Raw genomic sequence first — 21,327 nt, 5'->3', positions numbered from 1 at the left:
ACACACCGCCACTCTCCTACACACAGGTCTTTTCAGTCTGAGTATGTTGGGTTTTGAAAAAAATTTTTAAACTGCATCTACAAAGATTTTTATAGTTTGTTCAAATTCCCTCAGCAGTTACAGGTTTTGATCTGTTCCTAATTATGGAAAAGAACCCCAGATCAGTCCAGAGGGAAGGAACTGAAGTTTGGCATTACCATTTATAAAGCACCAATGTTGACATGAATTTCTAAGTAAAGAATTAGATTTCCTTTGCTTTAAAAGCTGAGACTCAAAGGCACAAAGGCTTTGCCTGCACTGAAAGTCATGCTGAAACTGAAGAGAATGAACTACTCTCCACCATTTAGATGTTTCCCCCTCTCTTCCTTATATAAGTCTCCACATTTTCACAGACTTTGTACTGTTGCAGAGAGACAGGATGAGAGAGGGGGACAGAATGTGTGTGTGTGTGTGTGTGCGTGCGTGTGTACGCCCATGCATATGCACATGCAAACAATTAAGCACTGTTTTACACCTAGAAAAGGTACAGCCCTGGGAAAAGTAGAGCAATAAGGAACCTCTTGTGGAGAATGCCCAGGAGGACACGGCTCAGCCCTCCGCACAGCACACAGCCAGACCATCCCCAGCACAGAGCTAGCTTCGACTGAGCTCCTGGGAGCAGAGAACACACGATGCCAGAGGTCTGGTCACACCGTTGGAAGACACTGCAGTCACCTGAACCACAGAGCAAAGACATGTTTCCCAGAGAACTTACCTGTGTTTAAGGGCAGCGTGGCCGACTCAATGGTGAGCAGCCATTGCTTGTTTTCACAAGTGCTTCTGCATGCAGCTTTCACACGTGGATCTGACTCAAGTCAGCAGCCCAGCCCAGGGAAGGAGCACCCAAACATCGGGGGAAACCAACATCTCCTTGATTCTTACAATGATTACCTTGAAAAGCAAATGTGGGGAAGATCTGCTTCTAGAAGGACAGTTCTAACACCATGTCTGGGACCTCAGAGGGTGGAGCCACAGGCCACTGGGAGGAAAAAACTAGAGCTGGCACTGGCAACGGCAGGGCTACTGCCACACAAGAGCTGCTTCTGTGCACGAACCCTCTTTCCCACTGGGGAAAACATCCGTGGCACAGGACAACATTCTCACCAAGACTGAAAAATGCTGATCACTTTACAGCTATAACAACACAGCCTGCTGTTCCAGTGGAGCTGGACTATGACGAGGTCAGTAAGAAAACAATCTCAACTCTGAACAGGTCAATCAATCTTACGGACTAGATCCCAAATCAAGTTGGCTACATCAAGATACCAACAAATGTGTATGATCTATAACTGACAGTGTCGAATGTCACCAAATTGACCTTGTACCCAAGGACTGGGGACATGGCTCAGTGGCAGAGTGTGTGCTTAGCATGCTTGAGGCCCTGGCTTCAATCCCCAGCAGAAGGAGGAATAGAAAGGGAAAGGGAAGGAGATAGGCAAGACAGAGGGAAAGGAAAAGGGAAGAAATTCACTGATGGAGCTTAGAGCTCAACCTCCCTGAGATCAGACGAGCCGTCTCAAGCCCGCTAGTCCTGGTCCAAATGCACTTCATGGCGGGAGGTTTCAAGAGGTGCCCACTCAAGATTCCCACCCTGGGATGCACACCTGCACATTCCCCTTCTCCTGTGTGGCTGGGCCTGACCTAAGCTGATGAGCCATTTTAAAAGGTTTAGAAGTCAGAGCCACAAGGCATCAGAGAAATTTGAAGGTTCAGCATACATATTCAGTATTGTGTGTATATTCATGTGTAGACAGACATTTAAAATCTCAAATTTTTATTTTCAAATGTTATATAAATGGAGTGATGAAGTAATGTGAATTTCTAAGATTTTTTTCCTGCAGGCAGCAAAATATCCTCAAGATTTATCAAAGTTATTGTGCATCAACACTTCATTTCTTTTCACTGCCGCGTATTCCCATAGTGTGTATTATTATTCCAGTGTGTAAGTAGCATGATTTATTGAGCCAATCACCTGTTGAAGGATATTTGGGTTGTCTCCAATTCTTGTCTATTATGAACAAAGCTGTCAAATACTGCTGCACTGGTGCTATAAACACTGGTGACCAGGTGTTTGTGACCGCTGCTTTTCATTTCTCTGGAATAAATGCCCTGAAATACAATTGCTGGGTTGTCTAGTAAGTACAGATTTAGTTTTAGAAGAAAATGCCAAAGTATTCTCCAGACTGGATGGACCATCACAGGTTCCTACCAACGACATATGAGTAATCTTTGTCCTCTCCAGGATTTGTCTTTTCACTATTTAATTTTAGCCATTTCAGTAGCTATGCAGTGATATTTTGCTGTGGTTTTAATGTGCATCTCTCTAATGGTTATTGATGCTAAACATCTTTTCATGTGATTATTTGCCTCTTGGCTAAAGTGTCTCATGGATTTGGTTTCCCCATTTGCTTCTTCCTGTCCTCCTTTCCATCTCACCTTCCCTGCTTCCTTCCTCCCTTTCCTTTGCTTTCTTCTCCCCTCTCTCCCCTCTCTACTTCCCTCTCTACCTCTCTCTCTCTCCCTTTCTCTCTTTGTGGACCTATAGTTCAAATTCAAGACCTGCCACATGCTAGGTAAATGCTCTACACTGAGCCACACTCCCACCCCTGGTTTGTTCATTTTCTAATTGAACTGTTTCTTTACCGGTTTTTATATTTTTAGATTCCTGGGATTAGGTACAGGGTGCTCTACCACTGTACCTAATCCCAAGAACCTTTCTCATTTTTCTACACTAAGTTGCCGAGGCTGGCCTTGAACTTGTGATCCTCGTGTCTGAATCTCCCCGGTACCTGAGAGTACAAGTGTGCACCACTGCACTTGGCTTACTATTGAGCTTTGAGAGTTGATATTTTCTAGATACAAGTGCTTTTTCAGATACATGATTCAGAAATATTTTCTTTGAGTATATAGCTTTCCGCCTGCCCCTTTTCCTAACAAGGTTTTTCACAAAGCCAAAATTCTTGGCTTTTATGTCCAATACATTCATTTTTCATTTTATGGATCAAATCTAAATACTTTTTGCCAAGCTCTAGAAGGAAAAACTTTCTTGTATATTTTTTCTAAATATTGTATAGTTTTATGCTTTACCTTTAAGTCTTTGATCTATATTGAGCTAACTTCTTTATAAAATGTGGAGTTTACATTGAAGTTTGTGTCTTTGCCTATGGTTGTCCAAATGCTCTAGCACTGTTTGTTGAAAGACCTTCTTTCCTCCGTGGAATGGCCTTTGCATCCTTACTAAAACTCAGCTGGACAGATTTATGTGCTTCTATTTCTGTGCTGTGCAGACCAGCCTGTGCCACTGATTGGACTAACTGTTCACAGCAGCCACAATGTCTTGGTTACTGTACCCAAACAGTAAGCCTTAACATGGAGTACAATGATCTTCACATTTTATTCCTCCTTTTCAAAACTGTTACAGCTATTCTGGAACTTTTGTCCTTTCAAAATATTTATGATAAAGTGGTACACATCTCCAAAATATCTTGTGATCTTTTTTTAACTTTTTAAAATTTTGGTTAGATTTTTTTTTTCTCCCCAGAAAAGGTCTCACTCTTGCCCAGGCAGACAGACTCCCCTTCCTTAGCTCTGGAATAGTTGGGACTGCATGGGGCATAGCACCAAGTCTGACTTCATTTTAAACATTTTTAAGTGTTATGTTTCAGGGACAGTAATTCATAATTTTGTAAAATAAGTGCTACCACCTACTTTGAAATCTTTTCATCTCCCCAACAGAAATTCTAATAATCCTGAAGAAGTAACCTCCAATTTCCATTTCCCCCAGTCAGGGATAACTTCTAATCTACTGCATGTCTGTATTAATTTTTGTACTCTGGCTACTTCATGAGAGTGAGGTCATATAACATTAGTCCTTTGTGACTGTCTACTTCCTTACCATAATGTTTTTGAGGTTCACCCAGGTTATAGCATGTATCAGAATTTCATTGCCTTTCCCTTTTTTCTTATATACTAAGGACTGAACCCACATCCCTGTGTAAGGTTAACACTTGCTCTGCTACTGAAGGAGACTCCCAGCCACTTCTTCCCTTCTCAAGTCTAAATAATAATTAATTGTACATATATATATATATATACACATATATATATACACATATATATACATATACACACACACTATATATATACACACATACCATTGGTGAATCCATTTATTTGTTGATGAACATTTAGATAGTTTCCATCTTTTGGCTATTGGGAATGATGCTATTATAAACATTGGCATACAGAAACGGTTATATAAGCATAAATATTTCAAAGATTACGTAAAAGAGCAGTGTTATTGAGTTTATTTCAATACATTTCAAAACATAGGAAATAAATTACTATCTAGAGAAAAATATCCAAAGTGATTCAAGTAGAAAGAGAAAAATCCAAAACATCCCAAATAAGTTGATTAACTTGCAAATTTCAGGTAAACCTTGGCAATTTACTGACATATCTCAAAATAAAAAGAAAAAAGGGCTGGGAGAATACCTCACTGGTTAAGTACCCTTTGGTTGAATCAGAATACCACAAAAGTAAAGGAAGTTGATTCACTACCAAAAAAAAAAATCTCTTAGAATCAAATGACCTCAAGAGGTGGATATTAAGGTAATCTAATCTGACTTCTCTTCCAGAACTAGGAAAAAGAGAACTCCTCAAGCTATAATTATTAAACATCAGTTTAATTTAACCTCGACATCAAAACGTTAACAAGGACAGAATACAAAAACTACTGAACATTCTCACTCATGAAATTGAAATAAAATCCTAACGAAGCTATTAGCAAACTGACCCCAGCTATGTAAAGTAAGGAAATGGTACATCATGCCCACGCTGGGCTTATGCCAGGAATGCAAATGATTTCCAGGCCCTGGTTGCTGCAACAGGGTGACTGGTGGTGCTGTTCACTGAGAAAGAAAGAGTGACAGACTACGGCTAAGAGCACAAGAGTCATTAAGTGTCCAGTGCAGGAAGTTTGTAAATATCCAGGTAAAGATGTCTGGCAGCAACCAAGAATACTGCTGTGCAGCCCACCTGAAGCTGGGCTGAAGATGGCACTGAGAATCCCCAGCACAGACATGGTAACACAAGTGCAAAAGTGGGATAGAATTACCCAGGAAGCTGGCTGCAGCAGAAAGAGAAGAGGACTAAGACTGAATCCTGGACAACCCCCATGTTTAAGGAAGAGGACTCCCTAAAGAGGCTGGCCCAAGGAAAAGGAAAGGAAAGGAATGGGCAGGCAAGAAGCAAGAGACTCAAGTCGTGCATTGGGAAAGAAAAGGAGCCTGAAGCATTCAGTCACTGAGGTTCACTGTGACAGGCACGAAGCCAGACTGCTGGGGGCTGACATGTGAGTAGAGATGAGGAACAGAAATAGAGAGCGTGGCCCTGGCTTACAAGAAGACTAACTGAGGAGAGAAGCAGAGAGTATGCAAGAGCACAGGGAGAAGCAGATCAGAGGATGGACAAGTGTGCAGATACCCAGACAGGAAAAGGAGAGAGGGCGGTGGGAAAAGACACAATAGCTTTCCTGTCCTCCACATTCCAGAAAGGAAAAGATGAACCGTCCTTCAGTCACAGTCCCAAGCATGAAGACACAGCACCACAAGTAGCTCCACACCCATCCCAGGCAACTGTGTGACCTGCTGCCAACACTGATAAAGCCCCAGTCCCAGTCCAGTAACCACACTTCCAAGGCTAAAGGCAAACCAGTCCTTCCAAGTCCACCCATCCCTGACTTCCACATTCACCCAAAATGAAGGAGGCAAGAGCAGCAAGGACTGAGGCCAGGGCTCGGGGGACATGATCTCTCAAAGCTCAAATGGGGTCATGAGTCTTGGATGGGAGGGAGGGCACTGGCCCTCTGAGAGCAGGTGGATGAGGCCACAGCAGGCAACACAGACACTCAGCACTACCCTTCAGGTCACAAACGACCCGAGACTTGGAGAGGCCCTACAATCTGCACAAGAGCCAGGAGTCAAACCCACCTCCGTCCCACTGCAAGGCCTGTGCTCTCACACCCCCCACTCCACCTTCTCCTACAACCACTCTCCTGCTGTAAACTCTGATTGCAGTTTGGGACATTTTTCCAACTGCTCTGGCTCTCACTGATTGGAAGTGCGTCTGCTTCCTCGACACTCATGTTGTCCATTTCAGATCTGAGGCTCTTTGGCCCTACAGCCTATTTCACGGCAAGTGATTAATGAAGAAATGAATACATGGGTAATCACCAAGTGTGTTATATGCCAACTTGCTTCCAGAAGGGCCTTCCAACGTCCCTCACAAGGGACACATGATGTCCCCAGTACTCCTTTGCCCTAGTTCTCACAAAGGCAAAGCAAAACTGTCCACTCTGTTTACCACAAGTTCCACATTACTGAATCTAGTGTCCATGGAGGAGAGTTCACCATCATTGCATGTCTGAGACCAAAAGCACATCTTACCTGAATTTTGATGGGCCAGGTGAAATTACTGACATAAACGAAGAAAGTGATATTTGGGTGGTTTCGAAAATCAAACTTTTCATTAGAGAAACTGTCTTTGTACTCCTTAATGTTGGTTTTTGAAACAACAGGCATCTCTTCTCCAGCCTGGGTTCCAGCTGTTAAGGGGAAAATAATGAAAATTAGGTACTTTTTTGGCAAGATGTGGGAGATACAATTTGCTCTTAATAATATAATATTGTTTATTGAATAATTATGAAGTCCTAAGAATAGCCTTGTAGATTCTATCTCCCTTAATCCTCAAAACAATCTCATTATTCTTATTTACAGGTTAAGAAACAAAGGTTCCAAGAAATTAAGTAACTTGCCTCAGGATTATTGGGCACAAGGAATGTAGGTGGGATCTGATGCTGGGCAGGCTGATTCACAATCCTTTGCCCCAAACCAGAATGTTTTTTTTGCCAGGAACCCTTGTGACTCCCCTACCACCCCTGAAACTTGGAACCCATGGCCATGAAATTACAGACACCAGCAGAGTTATATTAACACATGCTATCACTCACTCTGTAATAATGCTGCAATTCCTTTGCATTTCCCTTTCACATCTATGTGGCAAAGTTCCAGGCTTATGTACCAGGGAGGCTGGTTCAATCCTCATTTTCCAACCCACAGTTGTCTCAAGTCTCAACAGGGAGGTAGGTGCTCAAGGTGCCACTCAGTCCTGCCTTCTGCTATCAGATGCCACTGTAGTTAAGTGCCCCCTACCTGATGTAATTCCATGTGTTCTTAGACGGTCTTTCCACATTCCAGATTCTCCCTCAGCCAGGAACTCAAATGTGAATAAAGACTCAAAAATGCACTCTTTTCCATGTTGAGTTAAACTGTGGGACTAGAGCCCTACCTGTCATATCTTCATTGAGATGTCACTGGAGATCTTTTAAGGCATAATAAATCCCAAAATGACAGCAAAGATTATATTCTTATTTTGCACCAGTCTAATTTGTTTTTGTGTTGACAAAAACAGGAGTATTATTACAGCAGTGATGTTGATGAAACAGAGCTACCATTCAGTGACAACTGCCCATGTTCAAGCACTACACTGAGTACTTCATTTATCATCTCAAGTAGTACCTACGACACTCTACGCAGCAAGGTGTTTGGACGTCACATTCACACACAAGGAAACAGTTCAGAGAGCCTAGGTAACTTGTTTAACAGCACAGTGCAAATAAAAAACAGGCAGAATCAAAACCCAGCTCTGTCGAGTTATCCTGTAAGGAGTGGTGATCTGTCCTAACCACTACATCAGGGTCAGCAGATCTTCAGTAAATCATAGTTAAGACAACCAGAGAGCAAAAGCTGTGCTTTCAGAGCTTGGTGAATATCCAAAGTATGGTTCTCTGTACCTACTACAATCTCATTTATGTAAAACATTTCCATTTCTTGAAACTGAGTCACTAAATTTTTTTCCCCTCTGAAGTATCTGGATGTTGCAGACAGTGGCAGAGCAGGGCCACTGTAAGGGTATGAGTAGGGGAGGTAGAGTGGGGAGGAGGGAGGAGCCACCTACTGAGCCTGAACCATGGTAGGTGATGGTGGCTTTCATCTCATTTAATCTACAGGGCTCTTGGAGGTAAATGTTGCTATGCTCACTTTACTGATGAACAATCCAGAGAGGGATCTGGATACTTGCTCAAGATCTCACAGATAGTACGTGGAAAACTGGGTTTGAAATCCATGTGTCTCCAGAGCCCCCCTTTCCCCAACTCCTATGTTATAGTTCTCACCTGGCACCTCTGCTTGCATATCTTTGCTAGGTATGTCTTTACCTGAAAAGCTGGCAGCCCAGGTGATGTTGAGGTTGAAGTTTTTGGAGGCGTTGATGAACATGTCCAGATCCCTATTTTGCTGATGAGAGGTGCAAATAAGTAGATATATAATTCTACTATTCTTGACTTTCTCAACTACAGAATATTTACAATGTCTCAAGAGAACCTTGTGTTTATAGAAAAGTTAGCAAAATTTCTAAATAATTTTTTTAATACAAGCAACACACCCAGATAAAATTTTCATTTCCCTCCCAGAAAAGTACACAGCATTCACTGCTTCTTTCAGATGCCCTAACCGAATGAAAAATTCCTTTAAAAGGCCCCTGTCAGAGAACAATGATTTATACCTTCTGACCTATGTCAGAGGAGCCAGACTCTTCAGGATCCTCTGGCAGCTGTTTCCAAATCTGGAACTCCCACTTACTAGGAAAGTACATGACCTAGTGTCCCAATTTTGATTTATTTATTATAACTTAAATACATGTACTTTTTAAATTCGTGGATTATAATACAGTATAACATTTCTCCCATTACAAATATTACAAATATTACAAATATTCTCCCATACTGAAATGGTCTTAAAAATTCATATAAACTGAAATACACTAAACAATAATTAAATTACATTAATTCATAATTTTAAAACATTTCTCTTTCACTGAAAATATTATTTGAAGACAAATGTGAATGAGTAGGCTTTCTTAACTTTGAAAAACATCTTTACCCCTTAAGAGGTTCAGCATTTCAAGGGCCAGCCTAATTCTTTTTTTTTTTTTTTTTTTTGGGTGCTGGGGATCGAACCCAGGGCCTTGTGCTTACAAGGCAAGCACTCTACTGACTGAGCTATCTCCCCAGCCCCTTCATTTTGAATCTTAGTTTTCATAACTGAAAAACTTATCTCTGAGGAATATGTTGATCCAGATGAAAGAAGACACTGCTGGCTGTGCTAGGTAAATTATCATACTAATTTTTAGTTTTCACTGAAATGTGACTAGTAAATTTCTTCCTTGGGGGTCAATTCTTTCTGCAATCTAGGTATTATATTCTTACATTTTATACACCCATCCAGTTATGCTGTAATTCTTAATTTTTAAAAATACTAAAACAGGTTAGAAAATTAACATTTTTAATGATGTTGTTTTAATATTTATTATAACGCAAAACTAGAACAATGGAAATATTTGCATGTAGTAATTTTTAAAAATGTGATCTCCAAATAATAGGTTTCTCTCACAAAGTAGTTATTTTTTCACTTACTGGGAAAACCACACTTTCTGTTGCGAGAATAGTTCAAGAGTTTATTTATTTGTATTTAATACCTGCTGGCAGCATACAACAAACAACTGTTTCTTTCTATGATAAGGATCAATAAACTCAAAATTCTTGTGGTTTTGTAAAAGAGAAAACGCACACATTTGGATACGTCTATCAAATGTTTCTTATATAACATAAATAGGGAAATGCAAAGGGGTTTAGTTTGATAAACCTTGGTCGTCAAGGTCTCTTCCCACTTTAAGAAATATTACAAATATTCTTCTATATTTATATTTTTTAAAAAATCAAGTTAATATCATCGATTGTATCCTAAAATACGTTGAACACTTCTACCACTTACTTATAAATATTAGGCAATAATAAATTTCATGTGTACCCATTTTGTTGTAACTTTGTCCTAAAATGTTTTTTAAAAATTCCAGATAATACAGTTGTTCAAATGACATTTACCTATACAGTTTTTACAAAAAATGTCTTCACTTATAGTCACTTATTACTTTTACTTAAAAGGTCATTCGCTGTTCTTGTTTTCATATTTTAAGATGGGGCCTTGCTACCTTGCCCAGGATGGCCTGGAACACAAAATTCTTTGGTGTCAGCTGGGATGACAGGCGTATACCATCTTGACCAACAGTCATTCACTCTCGAAAATGTATCTTCTCTAGTGCATGTTTTCTTAATTTTATCATTGGAAGTGGAATATTTAAAACAAATCTTACTTTTCCTTAATACTAAATATACCATACTATGGACTTTGTTCTACTTTTTAAAAAAAATTAAATTTAAATTTTTAAAATTTAGTTATTAGTGATAACATGTTAAAAAAAAGGAATACACATTTGTTTACACTGTTTTCCATGTGTTACTTTGCCACATTTATTGTGACAGGAATTTTGTGATGATAAATGGCTTTGAGTATGCCCATGAGAAGAAACCTCCAAGGAATGAACTAAATAACTTAAGATCAAGTTTAATAAAAGTTTCCCAAAGTATCGGAATGGGTATGGACTTTAGAGAGTTCATTAACAAAACCACAGTTCAGTAGTAAAGCTCATACTTAGCAGGACTGGTCCTGCGTTCAATCCCTAGCAGCAAAAGAAAGAAAAGAATTTATATAGGTGTATCTTCATGTTCTAAAAGCTTTGTTTTTAAATGCCATGCTGTGTTGGCTCCTTTCTACAAGTAGGTAATGGCTTTTGGCAGGATGGACTTTATGATTAATGACAGTAGATATAAATGCACATTTCAAACAATCATTTTAGCCATTTAAATTATTTTCTGTGAGACTGCCCTTGGACTTGTGATCCTCTGATCGAGCTTCCCAAGAAGCTGGAATTATAGGTATGGGCCACCATCCGGACAGCAATTTTTATGGCTGATTTTAAACTTCCAGTCTCTTTTGTGAGTAAGTCTGGGCTCTGCCATCTGCTCCCAATGATGGAGCTCCCTTTGCAGTCTCCCCCTCTGTCCTGAGGCTGTGATGGGCTGAAAGAACACTAAGTTTATGTGGTGTGACTGTCAGTCTGTGCATCAGGTTCTGGTAAGTCTTATAATATTGCTCTTACCTTCTAGATGGAAATGAGATAAAATGTCAACTCTAAAAATTTTTTTTCCTGCACCGCTAAACATCCTATATACTGTACTTTACTCTGAGACTATTATTAAAGCAGTACTTCTATATAGGAAGACCAAGAAAAAAATCCTAACAAATTCAAAACAAATAAGGTAACATTTAAAATCTTACTTCATCAGGAGTAGCTACAAAATTGATGGCTGTGTAATAGCGATCACTTCCTGGGAGAGGCTAAAAGTGAACTGATAGTCAATGAGAAGAGTATCTATGGAAAGAAAGAAATGCACATTTAAAATTAAATAGAACAAAAAGAACAGTTTGCTCAAGATGCAGATGCTTTTCTGATAAATTCAATAGCCAGGAAAGGACTTTGATTACCTATATCCAGGTTTTTCAAAGGAAACCAAGTCCTTTGGCAGTATCATTTTATTTGAGTTACACACCAAATCCTCTTTCTATAATAAACCTCGATGAGATTTGGCTCCAGCCTAACTCACTCACAAATATAACTGAACATGTATACGTGCTAAATTTTGCCTATGGATACAACAGTATAATTAATGCTGTGAAAGGAACCAGAACTCCATGGAAAAATAGTTGATTCCAGGTCTGGGCAAGAATACAGGCCTTGGATATTTTACTGCAGAAGAGAAGAAAGGCATTCCTAGACCTAAAGCGACTAGAGTTCAAATGAGAGTTCAATACCCAAAATCAGTGGTGTAATTTTAAAAGTTTTAACAACTGAAACTATTTAATAATGGGCAAAAAACTTGAACAGACATTCTCCAAAGAATATACATAAAGGCCAAAAGCAAATGAAAAGATTCTGAGTAACAATGATCACTGGGAAATGCAAATCAAACCACAACGAGATACCATCTCATACCCATTAAGATGGTTGCTATCAAACAAAAACAAAAACAAAAAAACCCAGAAAATAACAAGTATCGGTGAGGACCTGAAAACTGGAATGCTTGTGCATTGCTGATGGGAATGAAAAATGGTGGCAGTTGCTGTAGAAAAAGTGCAGCTCTTCCTCAAAAACACACACACACACACACCACACACACACACACACACACACACAGTGCCAGCTTTCACTTCTATTTTTAGCTCTATGTCCATAGATCTATATCCAAATCTTACAATTCTTCCTTGAGTCTTCAATCTCTCTCTCTCTCTCTGAAAGTAATGATAAGATGTGGAGGAAAGAAAAGAAAACAGAGAACTGTTCTAAAGTCCTCAGTTAATAAGTGGTAATGGTCAGGAAGGTGGTGTATACACACTTTAAGATGTTGTCATTGGGGCTGGGGAGATAGCTCAGCTGGTAGAGTGCTTGCCTCGCAAGCACAAGGCCCCTGAGTTCAATCCCCAGCACCGCAAAAAAATTTTTAAAAAATTAAAAAAATAAAAAGATGGTGTCATTGGAAGATTATTGGTGATATGACCAGGGAAGAAACAAAATCCAAATGTAGTAGGTCAAGAAAGAAAAATAAGAGCCAATGAAGTTTAAAAAAAAAAAAAAAAAAAAAGAATCCTTCATAACTAAATGGTTTCAATATTGCTAAAAATATCAAATCCTGCTTTTTTTCTTTGGTTTATTGGAACAAACAGATGATAAGAAAGACACTTTCTAGTAAGAATTTTGAATTTCTTATTAATTCCATACGGTAGGTATTAGCACTAGTTTCTTTACTGGAACATGAGAAAATTTAATTTCAAAGAAAGATAGAAATTTCTCCAAGTTGCTAACAGATGTGAATTCAAGTTTGCTTAAATAAATGCAAAGTTATTTTACTACTTAAAAAAATTTGAAAACAGAATCCCAGATGATCTAACAGTTGCACTTCTGGGTACACACCCCAAAGAACTGAAAGCAAAATCGTTACATGGATATTTGTTTACCATGTTCATAGCAGCATTATTCACTACAGCCAAAAGAAGGAAGCAAGCCATGTTCACCAAGGAATAGATAAGCAAAATATGGAATATACTATCAGATATTATTCAGTCATAAAAAGAAAAGGAATTCTCACGTATGCTATAACGTGGATGAACCATGAAGACCTCACACCAGTTATATTTTTAACTGTTTCAGAAACTGCCAAATGATTTTCCAAATGGCTGTACCCATTTAACATTCCATAAGCAATACACAAAAGTTCCTGTTCTTCAACATCTTTGCTAAAACATGGTGTTAGCTTTTCTTCTTCCCAAAGAGAAATGGATTCTACTGTGCATAATTACAAAAATTTCACTGATGTGTCTCGCTTCCAAATTTCAACCTTTAAGAAATGACTAGGGGGCTGGGGTTGTAGCTCAGTGGTAGAGCACTTGCCTGGCACATGTGAGGCACTGAGTTCAATCCTCAGCACCACATAATAAATAAATAAATAAATAAATAAATGTATTGTGTCCATCTACAATTTTTTAAAAAATATGTTTTAAAAAAAGAAATGACTAGTTGTCCAGTTTCAATGCTATCAAAGGATACTATCCATGATGATCTAAGAGGGTTATTAAAATATTCCACCCTTTTCCAGTCTAGTGAGGTGAGATTGCACATATTTTCTCTAGCCTATAGCTTGCTGATTTTTTGAACAGTGTTGTTTTTTTAAATACAAGTCTGAAATTTGGATAAAAGTCTCATTAATCAACTTTTTTCTTTATGATTTATGTCATTAGAGCTATTCAACCCAAAACAGCAGGTATATAACTACACTGGATATGTTGAACATTAGCTCCTTTTTCTGGATCCATAATCTAGTATACCATGTGGATTATCAAAGGGACAAAATCCATTTATCCATAAATAGTCACCTTGCCAGATTCACATTTCACTCCAAGATAATTGTGTGGTACTTTATTTTAAAAATTTGTTCCTAAAGAGGTAGTTAACACAAATGAGCTCTAGAGGGAATGATGAAACTTCATCTATATTTTAGGAATTGTTTATTATCTATATTCTGAAATATGAAATGTTAGATAACTTCAACCAAGTGGTGGCAAATGAAGGAAAGTTTCAAGAGAACATAAAAAAAGGAAATTCAGGTGTGCATAACTCTGTATTGGCCTGTTATCTGCTTCAAACACATTACCATAAACATGACCACTTTAAAATAGTGTTCACAGGCAAACCCATTAAGTCAGGGGACAATTGCACGGTGGTCGATATATTCCTGTAGTGCTTACCATTCTCTAATCATGTTGAAGAAAACAATGGAGTTTTACAGAACTACTCCTTAAAGAAATTAAGAATTACAAAAACACTTACAATAACATGTTCCTTTGAGAGGATTTCCCTGGTATCGATTTTCTACCTCACATCTAGGAGGAAAAAAAATGATATTATTTTATATGCTATTCAATATGGAATCTATAATCATTTGTAAATCAAGAAGATCCTTTTATATAGACCACAACCACTTTTGAGTTCTGATAATTACAGTCTTCACCATTATTTAGATAAGGTGGATTAAGAAGAGTTTGCATGAATTTTCATACTGATTGCCTAGCAGTTCCACCATCACTACATAAAAACAATGAATAAACATTTGCCAAGGCACAGGAGATAAACCCAAATGTCAAAAATCTAGATCTTATTTATTATAACGAAAAGCACATTTTTCCATTCATGTGAACTACATATTCTTCTAAAAATGCAGTAACAACATTTTTCAAATATTCATTTATCCCTTCTTTCTTCTCCTGCCTGGGGTAAACTATTCTTGTTCATAAACACAAATAAGAGAAAACTAAATATCAAGAATCATTTAAGGGGCTAGGGATACAGCTCAGTACAGAGAGTACTTGCCGGTCAAGTACAAGGTCCTAGGTTCAATCCCCAGCACCACAAAAAAAAAAAAAAAAAATTCCTTAAACAAGTGTTTGCACATCTGGAGACAGGAAAACAAGTTCTACTTAAAAGAACTATTTGTTTTCCATACATGTCATTTACAAACTTCAGCAAAACCCAGTCTCCCCACTTCACAAAGTCAATACGTAAGCACAGTGGCTATGATGCACAAGGGATGGAGGGCGGGTTGCAGGAAGCACTTTTCCCAGGTCAAATGAGCCAGGGACATTGTCCTTTCATCCAGGAAGATGACTGGCATTTGCCTCTATCTACAATTTCTAGAGGAGACTTGGAAGTCCTCCACTGCGTGCCACCTCACGTCTTTGCTATTTCCCCCAACAGAGGACAACAGTGACTAATTTTGTTCTATCACATTTCCTGTGAAAATGAACCTGATCTGAAAGTTAAATTTAATCTTTGATTAAACTTTTCTTAACATTGGCTTTGGGGAAGTATGAAATTTACAACCATGTACATTTACATAAACTAAAATATAATCTATAAAGTGTAGCTAGACCAATTCCCTACTGAATAGCATCCATGTCTCAAATACTAGTGACATTCTTTAAGAAAAGTGAAGTTTGTCAATGATGATGTATCTGCATGTATCAGCTCAAGGTTTTCACACTAAACATGTCTCTCTTAAGTCTCTTCCTGAGAGATTGGGTAAGCCTGGATGTATATTTCAGACAAGCTTCCCACTATGGCAGACAGGACTATGTTAATTGGGGGCAATCTCTCTTGTTTCAACTCTCCGTGTTACTAAAAACTATTATTGTTACTCCCCTCCTTGGTAGATGGGGAAACTGAGTCTCAGCATGGTTCTGCGATCTGCCTCAGAGTATCCTGCTCAATGGAGGCACAGCTAGGTCTGAAACCCAAGTCTGCCTGAAGTTGAGTCTGCATCTCATGGACTTGAAGCCCTTCCCTTGAAGATGATCAACACACTTCTCCAAAGAAGTGTGAGAGTAGGAGGGATGTACGAGAAGCAAGAGGATCACCTTCACTATCAGAGAAACAAAATGCCAAGGAAACACCAGCACTGGAACACTAGTTCCTCCAACTCCATCCCTCAGAAAAGGTGCAAACATCCGATGGGACAAAAATTGAGTAGTTGCTAAGTTAAAATGACTAATCCAAATGAGCAAGCCAGGAAACATCAGTACCACTCAAACATTTTTCTTTTAATGTGAATTAAAGAGCCATTAAAGAATTGCTACTTGGGCTGGGGTTTGTGGTTCAGCAGTCACACGCTCACCTAGCATGCGAGAAGTCTCGGGTTTGATCCTTAGCACCACGCAAAAATAAAACAAAGGTATTGTGTCCACCTACAACTAAAAGGAAAAAAAAAAAAAAAAAAAGAGTGGTAGGGGTGGGTTACCGCTAAAAAAGGAATTGCTACTCAGCTTGGGCATTGATCTGTCAGAAGTAGAAAGGGCAAAATTTCAAACTAATCTCTGCAGGGATCCCTCAGAATCCATGGCAACAAAGCACAGAAAAGGGGCAGCTCCCAGGCAGGGTTCATGTAGCCTCCTAACCCCTGGGCCCTCCCTGGTATAGAACAGATACTCACAGCTGGCATTCATCTCCCTTGACACCCTTGGTGGTGCAGAAGCACTTGCCAGTGTTGGTATTGCACAGGGAAGCGTGCCCGTTGCACTTACATGCTGAAGAAAAGGAAAAAGAACACAGGACACATCTGGCTTAAAAGATTATTACTATCACAGACTTGTCCCAAAACAAAGAATTTTGTCTGAATTGGTATTGGTAGGAAGTCACACTAAAACAAGGACATTTAGTAAGTAAGAGTCACGATTTTCAAGTAATAATTTATCTCTAATAATATAAAGGAAAGATTAAAGTAACAGTAAAGGGACAGTAGGAAAGAGAAAGCTGGTTCCCATCTCCCAGCTGAGGTGATCACTATTTTGATCTTTTTAACTGACACTCTCTCAGTATTATGATTGTTTCATTTGTTCAATAAATATTTATGAAGCATCTCCAACAAGCTGGGTGGTCCCTGCCCCCAGGAAGACGCTCAGTTTGCTGACTGGCCTCTAGAAGGAGGTTGGCCATACTGTCCTTTCCCTCAGCTGATGAGCTTTCTCCAAGTGGGCCACATTTTAAAACCCACCAGGGTTCATAAGTAGGGGGACCCCCGTGGCAAGGGGAGCATTGAAATGAATGCAAACGTCTTTGTGCCCAATAATTTCCCTTTACACCCTGACTTTCTGTACACAAAGTAAGGACATTAGGCTGGAGTAAAGATGTATTTTTTTTAAGTACTGGGTATCAAACCCAGGGGCCCTCAACCACTGAGCCACATCCCTAGCCCTTTTTTGTATTTATTTAGAGACAGCATCTCCCTGAGTTGCTTAGAGTCTCACTAAGCTGCTCAGGTTGGCTCTGAATTCACAATCCACCTGCCTCAGCCTCTCAAGCCACTGGGATTAGAGGTGTGCGCCATCATACTTGGCTAAAGGTGTATTTTTAAAATAAATACAGGCTTGCAAGTTCAAAGCCAGCCTCAGCAACTTAGCGAGGCCCTAAGCAACTCAGGGAGACCCTGTCTCTGAATAAAAATATAGTAAAGGACTGGGGATGTGGCTCAATGGTTGAATGCCCCTGGGTTCAATCCCCAGTACCAAAAATAAATAAAAATAAATAAATTCTGAGAAGAAAAAAAAAAACAAAGAAATGTGCAAATCTGAACAGTGCAGAGATTACCAGAATGCATGGAGGAGCAGAAAATAAGTGTTCAGCTCTTGCTCTGCTGAGCAGTGTTAGTGAAAAGCAGAGGCCTAATGAAAATGTTCCTGAGTTTGAATCCTCTGCCCTCCACTTAGCCCTTCTGGAATTCTGGGCATGCCCCTTAGCCCTTCTGGGTCTGCTTCCTTGTCCACATGATGTGGATAATAATAACACCTATCTAAAAGGGTTGCTGTGAGGATTAAAGGAGGTGAGGCACGTATGTTATCTGAAACATGACAATCAATACATCATGGCTGCTATCCTTAGCTCAGGACTACACCATTGCAAGAGGAAACACTGAAGACTTGGGACCACTCACAGTATTTTAAAAACTATGCTTCTATTGTGTGGGTTGGGGTCCCAGAAAATAAAGCAATCTCTAAGTTCTGGAAAAGCATACTAAAGCCCTATAGATGTCACAGAGGAAAATTTGATTTTTCTAGATGGCAGCTGCAGATACGGGGATGGTGGCCTGGAGGTACCAATAGGTCAGTAGTTAAAGTCAGCACTTACTGAATGAGGTTCCAGCTTGGCCACATCTCACTGTGAGATCTTGGGCAGGCTATATGACCTTGGGGACAATAAAGGTACCTTTGTCTCCAAAGGCTGTCAGCACAAAGCTTTGTATATATACGTTTACCCCTCAGTAATGTTATGTGTTTTGATTACTATCAAATGGAGGAAGCAAATTCATCTATAAATGTTTTTACTGGACACCTTTTAATCTGTGCATACCACTTTATTTAAGAGGAAAAGGAAAGGACATTAGAATGGGGACAGTAATGGCTCACATCTACTGAGTGTTACCTATGTGCCATATACTGCTCCCATTGCTTTAATCTCAACACTACTCTAAACTGCCTCATTTTTCAGATGAGGAAACAACTCCAGGGAGGTGAAGGGGCATACAACTAGAATGCCACTCTGTCCTGGCTGGCCTGGCATCAGATTCTGAAGGGTCATGTTAAGGAGTCTGGAGGTGGAATCTGAGGTAGAGATGTCCCTTCTTATTTTTTCCACTCAGAACTTGAGTAGTCTTTCAACTAAAAGACTCCTAATAGCCAGGTACAATGGCACACATCCGTAATTCCATCAACTCAGGAGGCAGAAGTCGGAAAACTGCAATATTGAGGCCAGTCTGGGTAATTCAGTGAGACCCTGTCTCAAAATAAAAACTAAAAAGGGCTGGGGTTTTCATTCAAAGGTGAGGCACCTCTGGGTTCAACCCCCAGAACCAGGTGGCAGCAGAGAGGGGATAGTCAAAATATTTTTCAGTTGGGAATGAGAACAAATCAGTTCATTGGTTACACTTTTCACTTTTAAAAAGCAGTTTAGATTCCAACAATAAAATGTCCTAACACTTATATGCTTCTATCCACCATGAATGAGGAAACATGGGACTACTGAAATTTTTAAAATACTACAAGGGCTGAGTGCAACTCCTGATTTAAAACCTGTGTGTGGTTTTTCAGGCCCAACCACAGGTCACTGAAAAGGCTTTACCTGGTGGCCTTAGAGGACAACTGCCCTCCCTTCAGCAGACTCAGGGCACAGTCAGGCATTGCAGTCTGTATGGGAGGTGTAGTCAAGGCCTTGGACCCCTGGCCGGTCACGCTTCACATGCACCTTCATTCCCAAGGGTCTTCATTCAAAGCCCCCAGCACAGGTTGGTTTCAGGGACCTCTGCTAAGGCCTCTTTGTGGGGCTTGGGGTCGGGGTCTGAACATACTTTCTTCACACTGACTCAGTGCCCAGGACCTCCCCACTCCTAGTCCTTCCTTCCTCCCTCCCACAGCCTTGGGGGCTACAATATTGCTGGGAAGACTCCCTCATGGTGAGACACTGCTCCACCAGCACTGAGCCACCGACTCTCCATGCTGCACTGTTCCTCGAGGGAAGATGGAAACCGGGAAGTGAGCACTTCTCTGGTTGGGCCCCTTGCTTATCCCATGGCTGAGTGCGGTAACGGTTTTAACTGTTTCACTGTTGAGCTCCTGACACTATGACTTCTAAGAAATGCAGTATCCACAGACAAGTGGCTTTGTCCCCCTAGGTACTCAAGTCAGAGAAGTCCTGTGTTCCACCTGACCTGCACTCAGCCAGCCTGACCCACACGACTTACGCTGGCATTTGCCTCCATTGGTGGGATCGCCATAGAAGCCAGATATGCAGGTCTCGCAGTGCTTGCCGGTGGTCAGGTTCTCGCACTTCTCGCAGATGCTCTGGTTGATGCACTTGCTGTGGCCGTTGCACTGGCAAGCTGAAAGGAAAAGGACTTGAGGGGCCTCCCGTGGCACAACTGGGTGCGGTGAGTTCCATGAGATTTATCTGCATCTTTAAGTTCCTACTGCCTCTACAAAAAAAATCATCAAACTAGCTGGGTATGGGGGTACATGCCTATAATGCCAGCTACTTGGAAGGCTGAGGTAGAAAGATCTCTTTAGCCCAGGAGCTCAAGGCCAGCCTGGGCAACAGAGCAAGACCCTGTCTCAAAATAAAACAAAACAAAACAAATAATCAAAATTCACTCACTAGAAACTTGATGATTTTTATGAATCATAACACTTATTTAACCATCTCCCTAAGTTCTAATATTTTGTTTGCTTTAAATTTCTCACTATTAGAAATATAATCAACTTTACATACAAGCATTTCCAGAGGAGAGTTACTAAGGCTGCTGACGGATACAGCATATAAAGTTTGGACTCCTCAAGACTACTTAAGACAGCTGTGCATTCTGTATACTGCAGAATGAGGGTGTGTTCACATAAGCACAACCTGTACCACTGTAAGCACAATCGCTAATTCTTCAGATCTTAGTTCATCAACATGAGGCAGTTTTTTGAAATCCTGAAATAATTTCCATATCTTTGCATAGGTTCCATTTACTCATATTTTAGCTACACCTTTTAGCTGTATAGGTACTTGAGGTGTTTTATACAGATCACAACTACAAAACTTAACACTACTGCACCACAATTATTTAAGATATGTAGAATATGCATTTTTTTCCCAGGAAGATGAACAAAGAGAAAAGTACATGTATAAAACTACCTAAAAATTATGTATGAAAAAACCTCCTTTCTGGTTTAAGAACAAAAGATACAAAAAATGCTTCTTTCTTCCTCTTCAAAATGCCACTGAATTACAAGGGGAAAAAAATGTAAGAAGACTCTAAATCAGCAGAAAAGTGAGATAAGAAGGAAAGGTACTATTAGAAGTACTGAGAGATACTTCTAAAGTATTCAGGAATTTCTAGAAATTATAAAGCAGACTGGGCCAGTCAGAAAGAAAAGAAAAATTGAGACACCTGTATCTTAAGTAGGAAAAGGAAGGGGACTGCCAAAGTGACTAGATGAACTTTACTAATGGACACATGAAAAACTCAGCAGAAGCTGGAAACCAGAAGAGGCCTCAGCAGACTGGTGGGCAGCAGAGGAAGCACCTGACCTGCTCTGCATCTATTCCCCCAGTTGGCTGAGGTGTGAGTTTAGGAGCTGCAGTGGGAAAGAGCAGTTCTGGATGGAACAGGGGTGAAAGACAGAGGAGGAGAGTCTG

At 39.9% G+C, this 21,327-nt stretch overlaps 1 protein-coding gene across 1 annotated transcript in view; it reads right to left on the bottom strand.

Moving 5' to 3' along the window:
- Nucleotides 1–21,327, bottom strand: part of Atrn (attractin) — a 140,471-nt gene that overhangs the window by 22,566 nt on the left and 96,578 nt on the right. Inside the window, 7 exon segments of the mRNA XM_047538628.1 lie at nt 6,486–6,643; nt 8,315–8,393; nt 11,334–11,380; nt 11,383–11,427; nt 14,437–14,489; nt 16,592–16,685; nt 19,892–20,029. Coding sequence (XP_047394584.1) covers nt 6,486–6,643; nt 8,315–8,393; nt 11,334–11,380; nt 11,383–11,427; nt 14,437–14,489; nt 16,592–16,685; nt 19,892–20,029 — 614 coding nt within the window.

This window comes from Sciurus carolinensis, chromosome 2 (assembly GCF_902686445.1).
Source record: "Sciurus carolinensis chromosome 2, mSciCar1.2, whole genome shotgun sequence".
Classification (NCBI taxonomy): domain Eukaryota; kingdom Metazoa; phylum Chordata; class Mammalia; order Rodentia; family Sciuridae; genus Sciurus; species Sciurus carolinensis.
The sequence above is the reverse complement of the archived record's forward strand: the minus strand, read 5'-3'. Positions and strand labels throughout refer to the sequence as shown.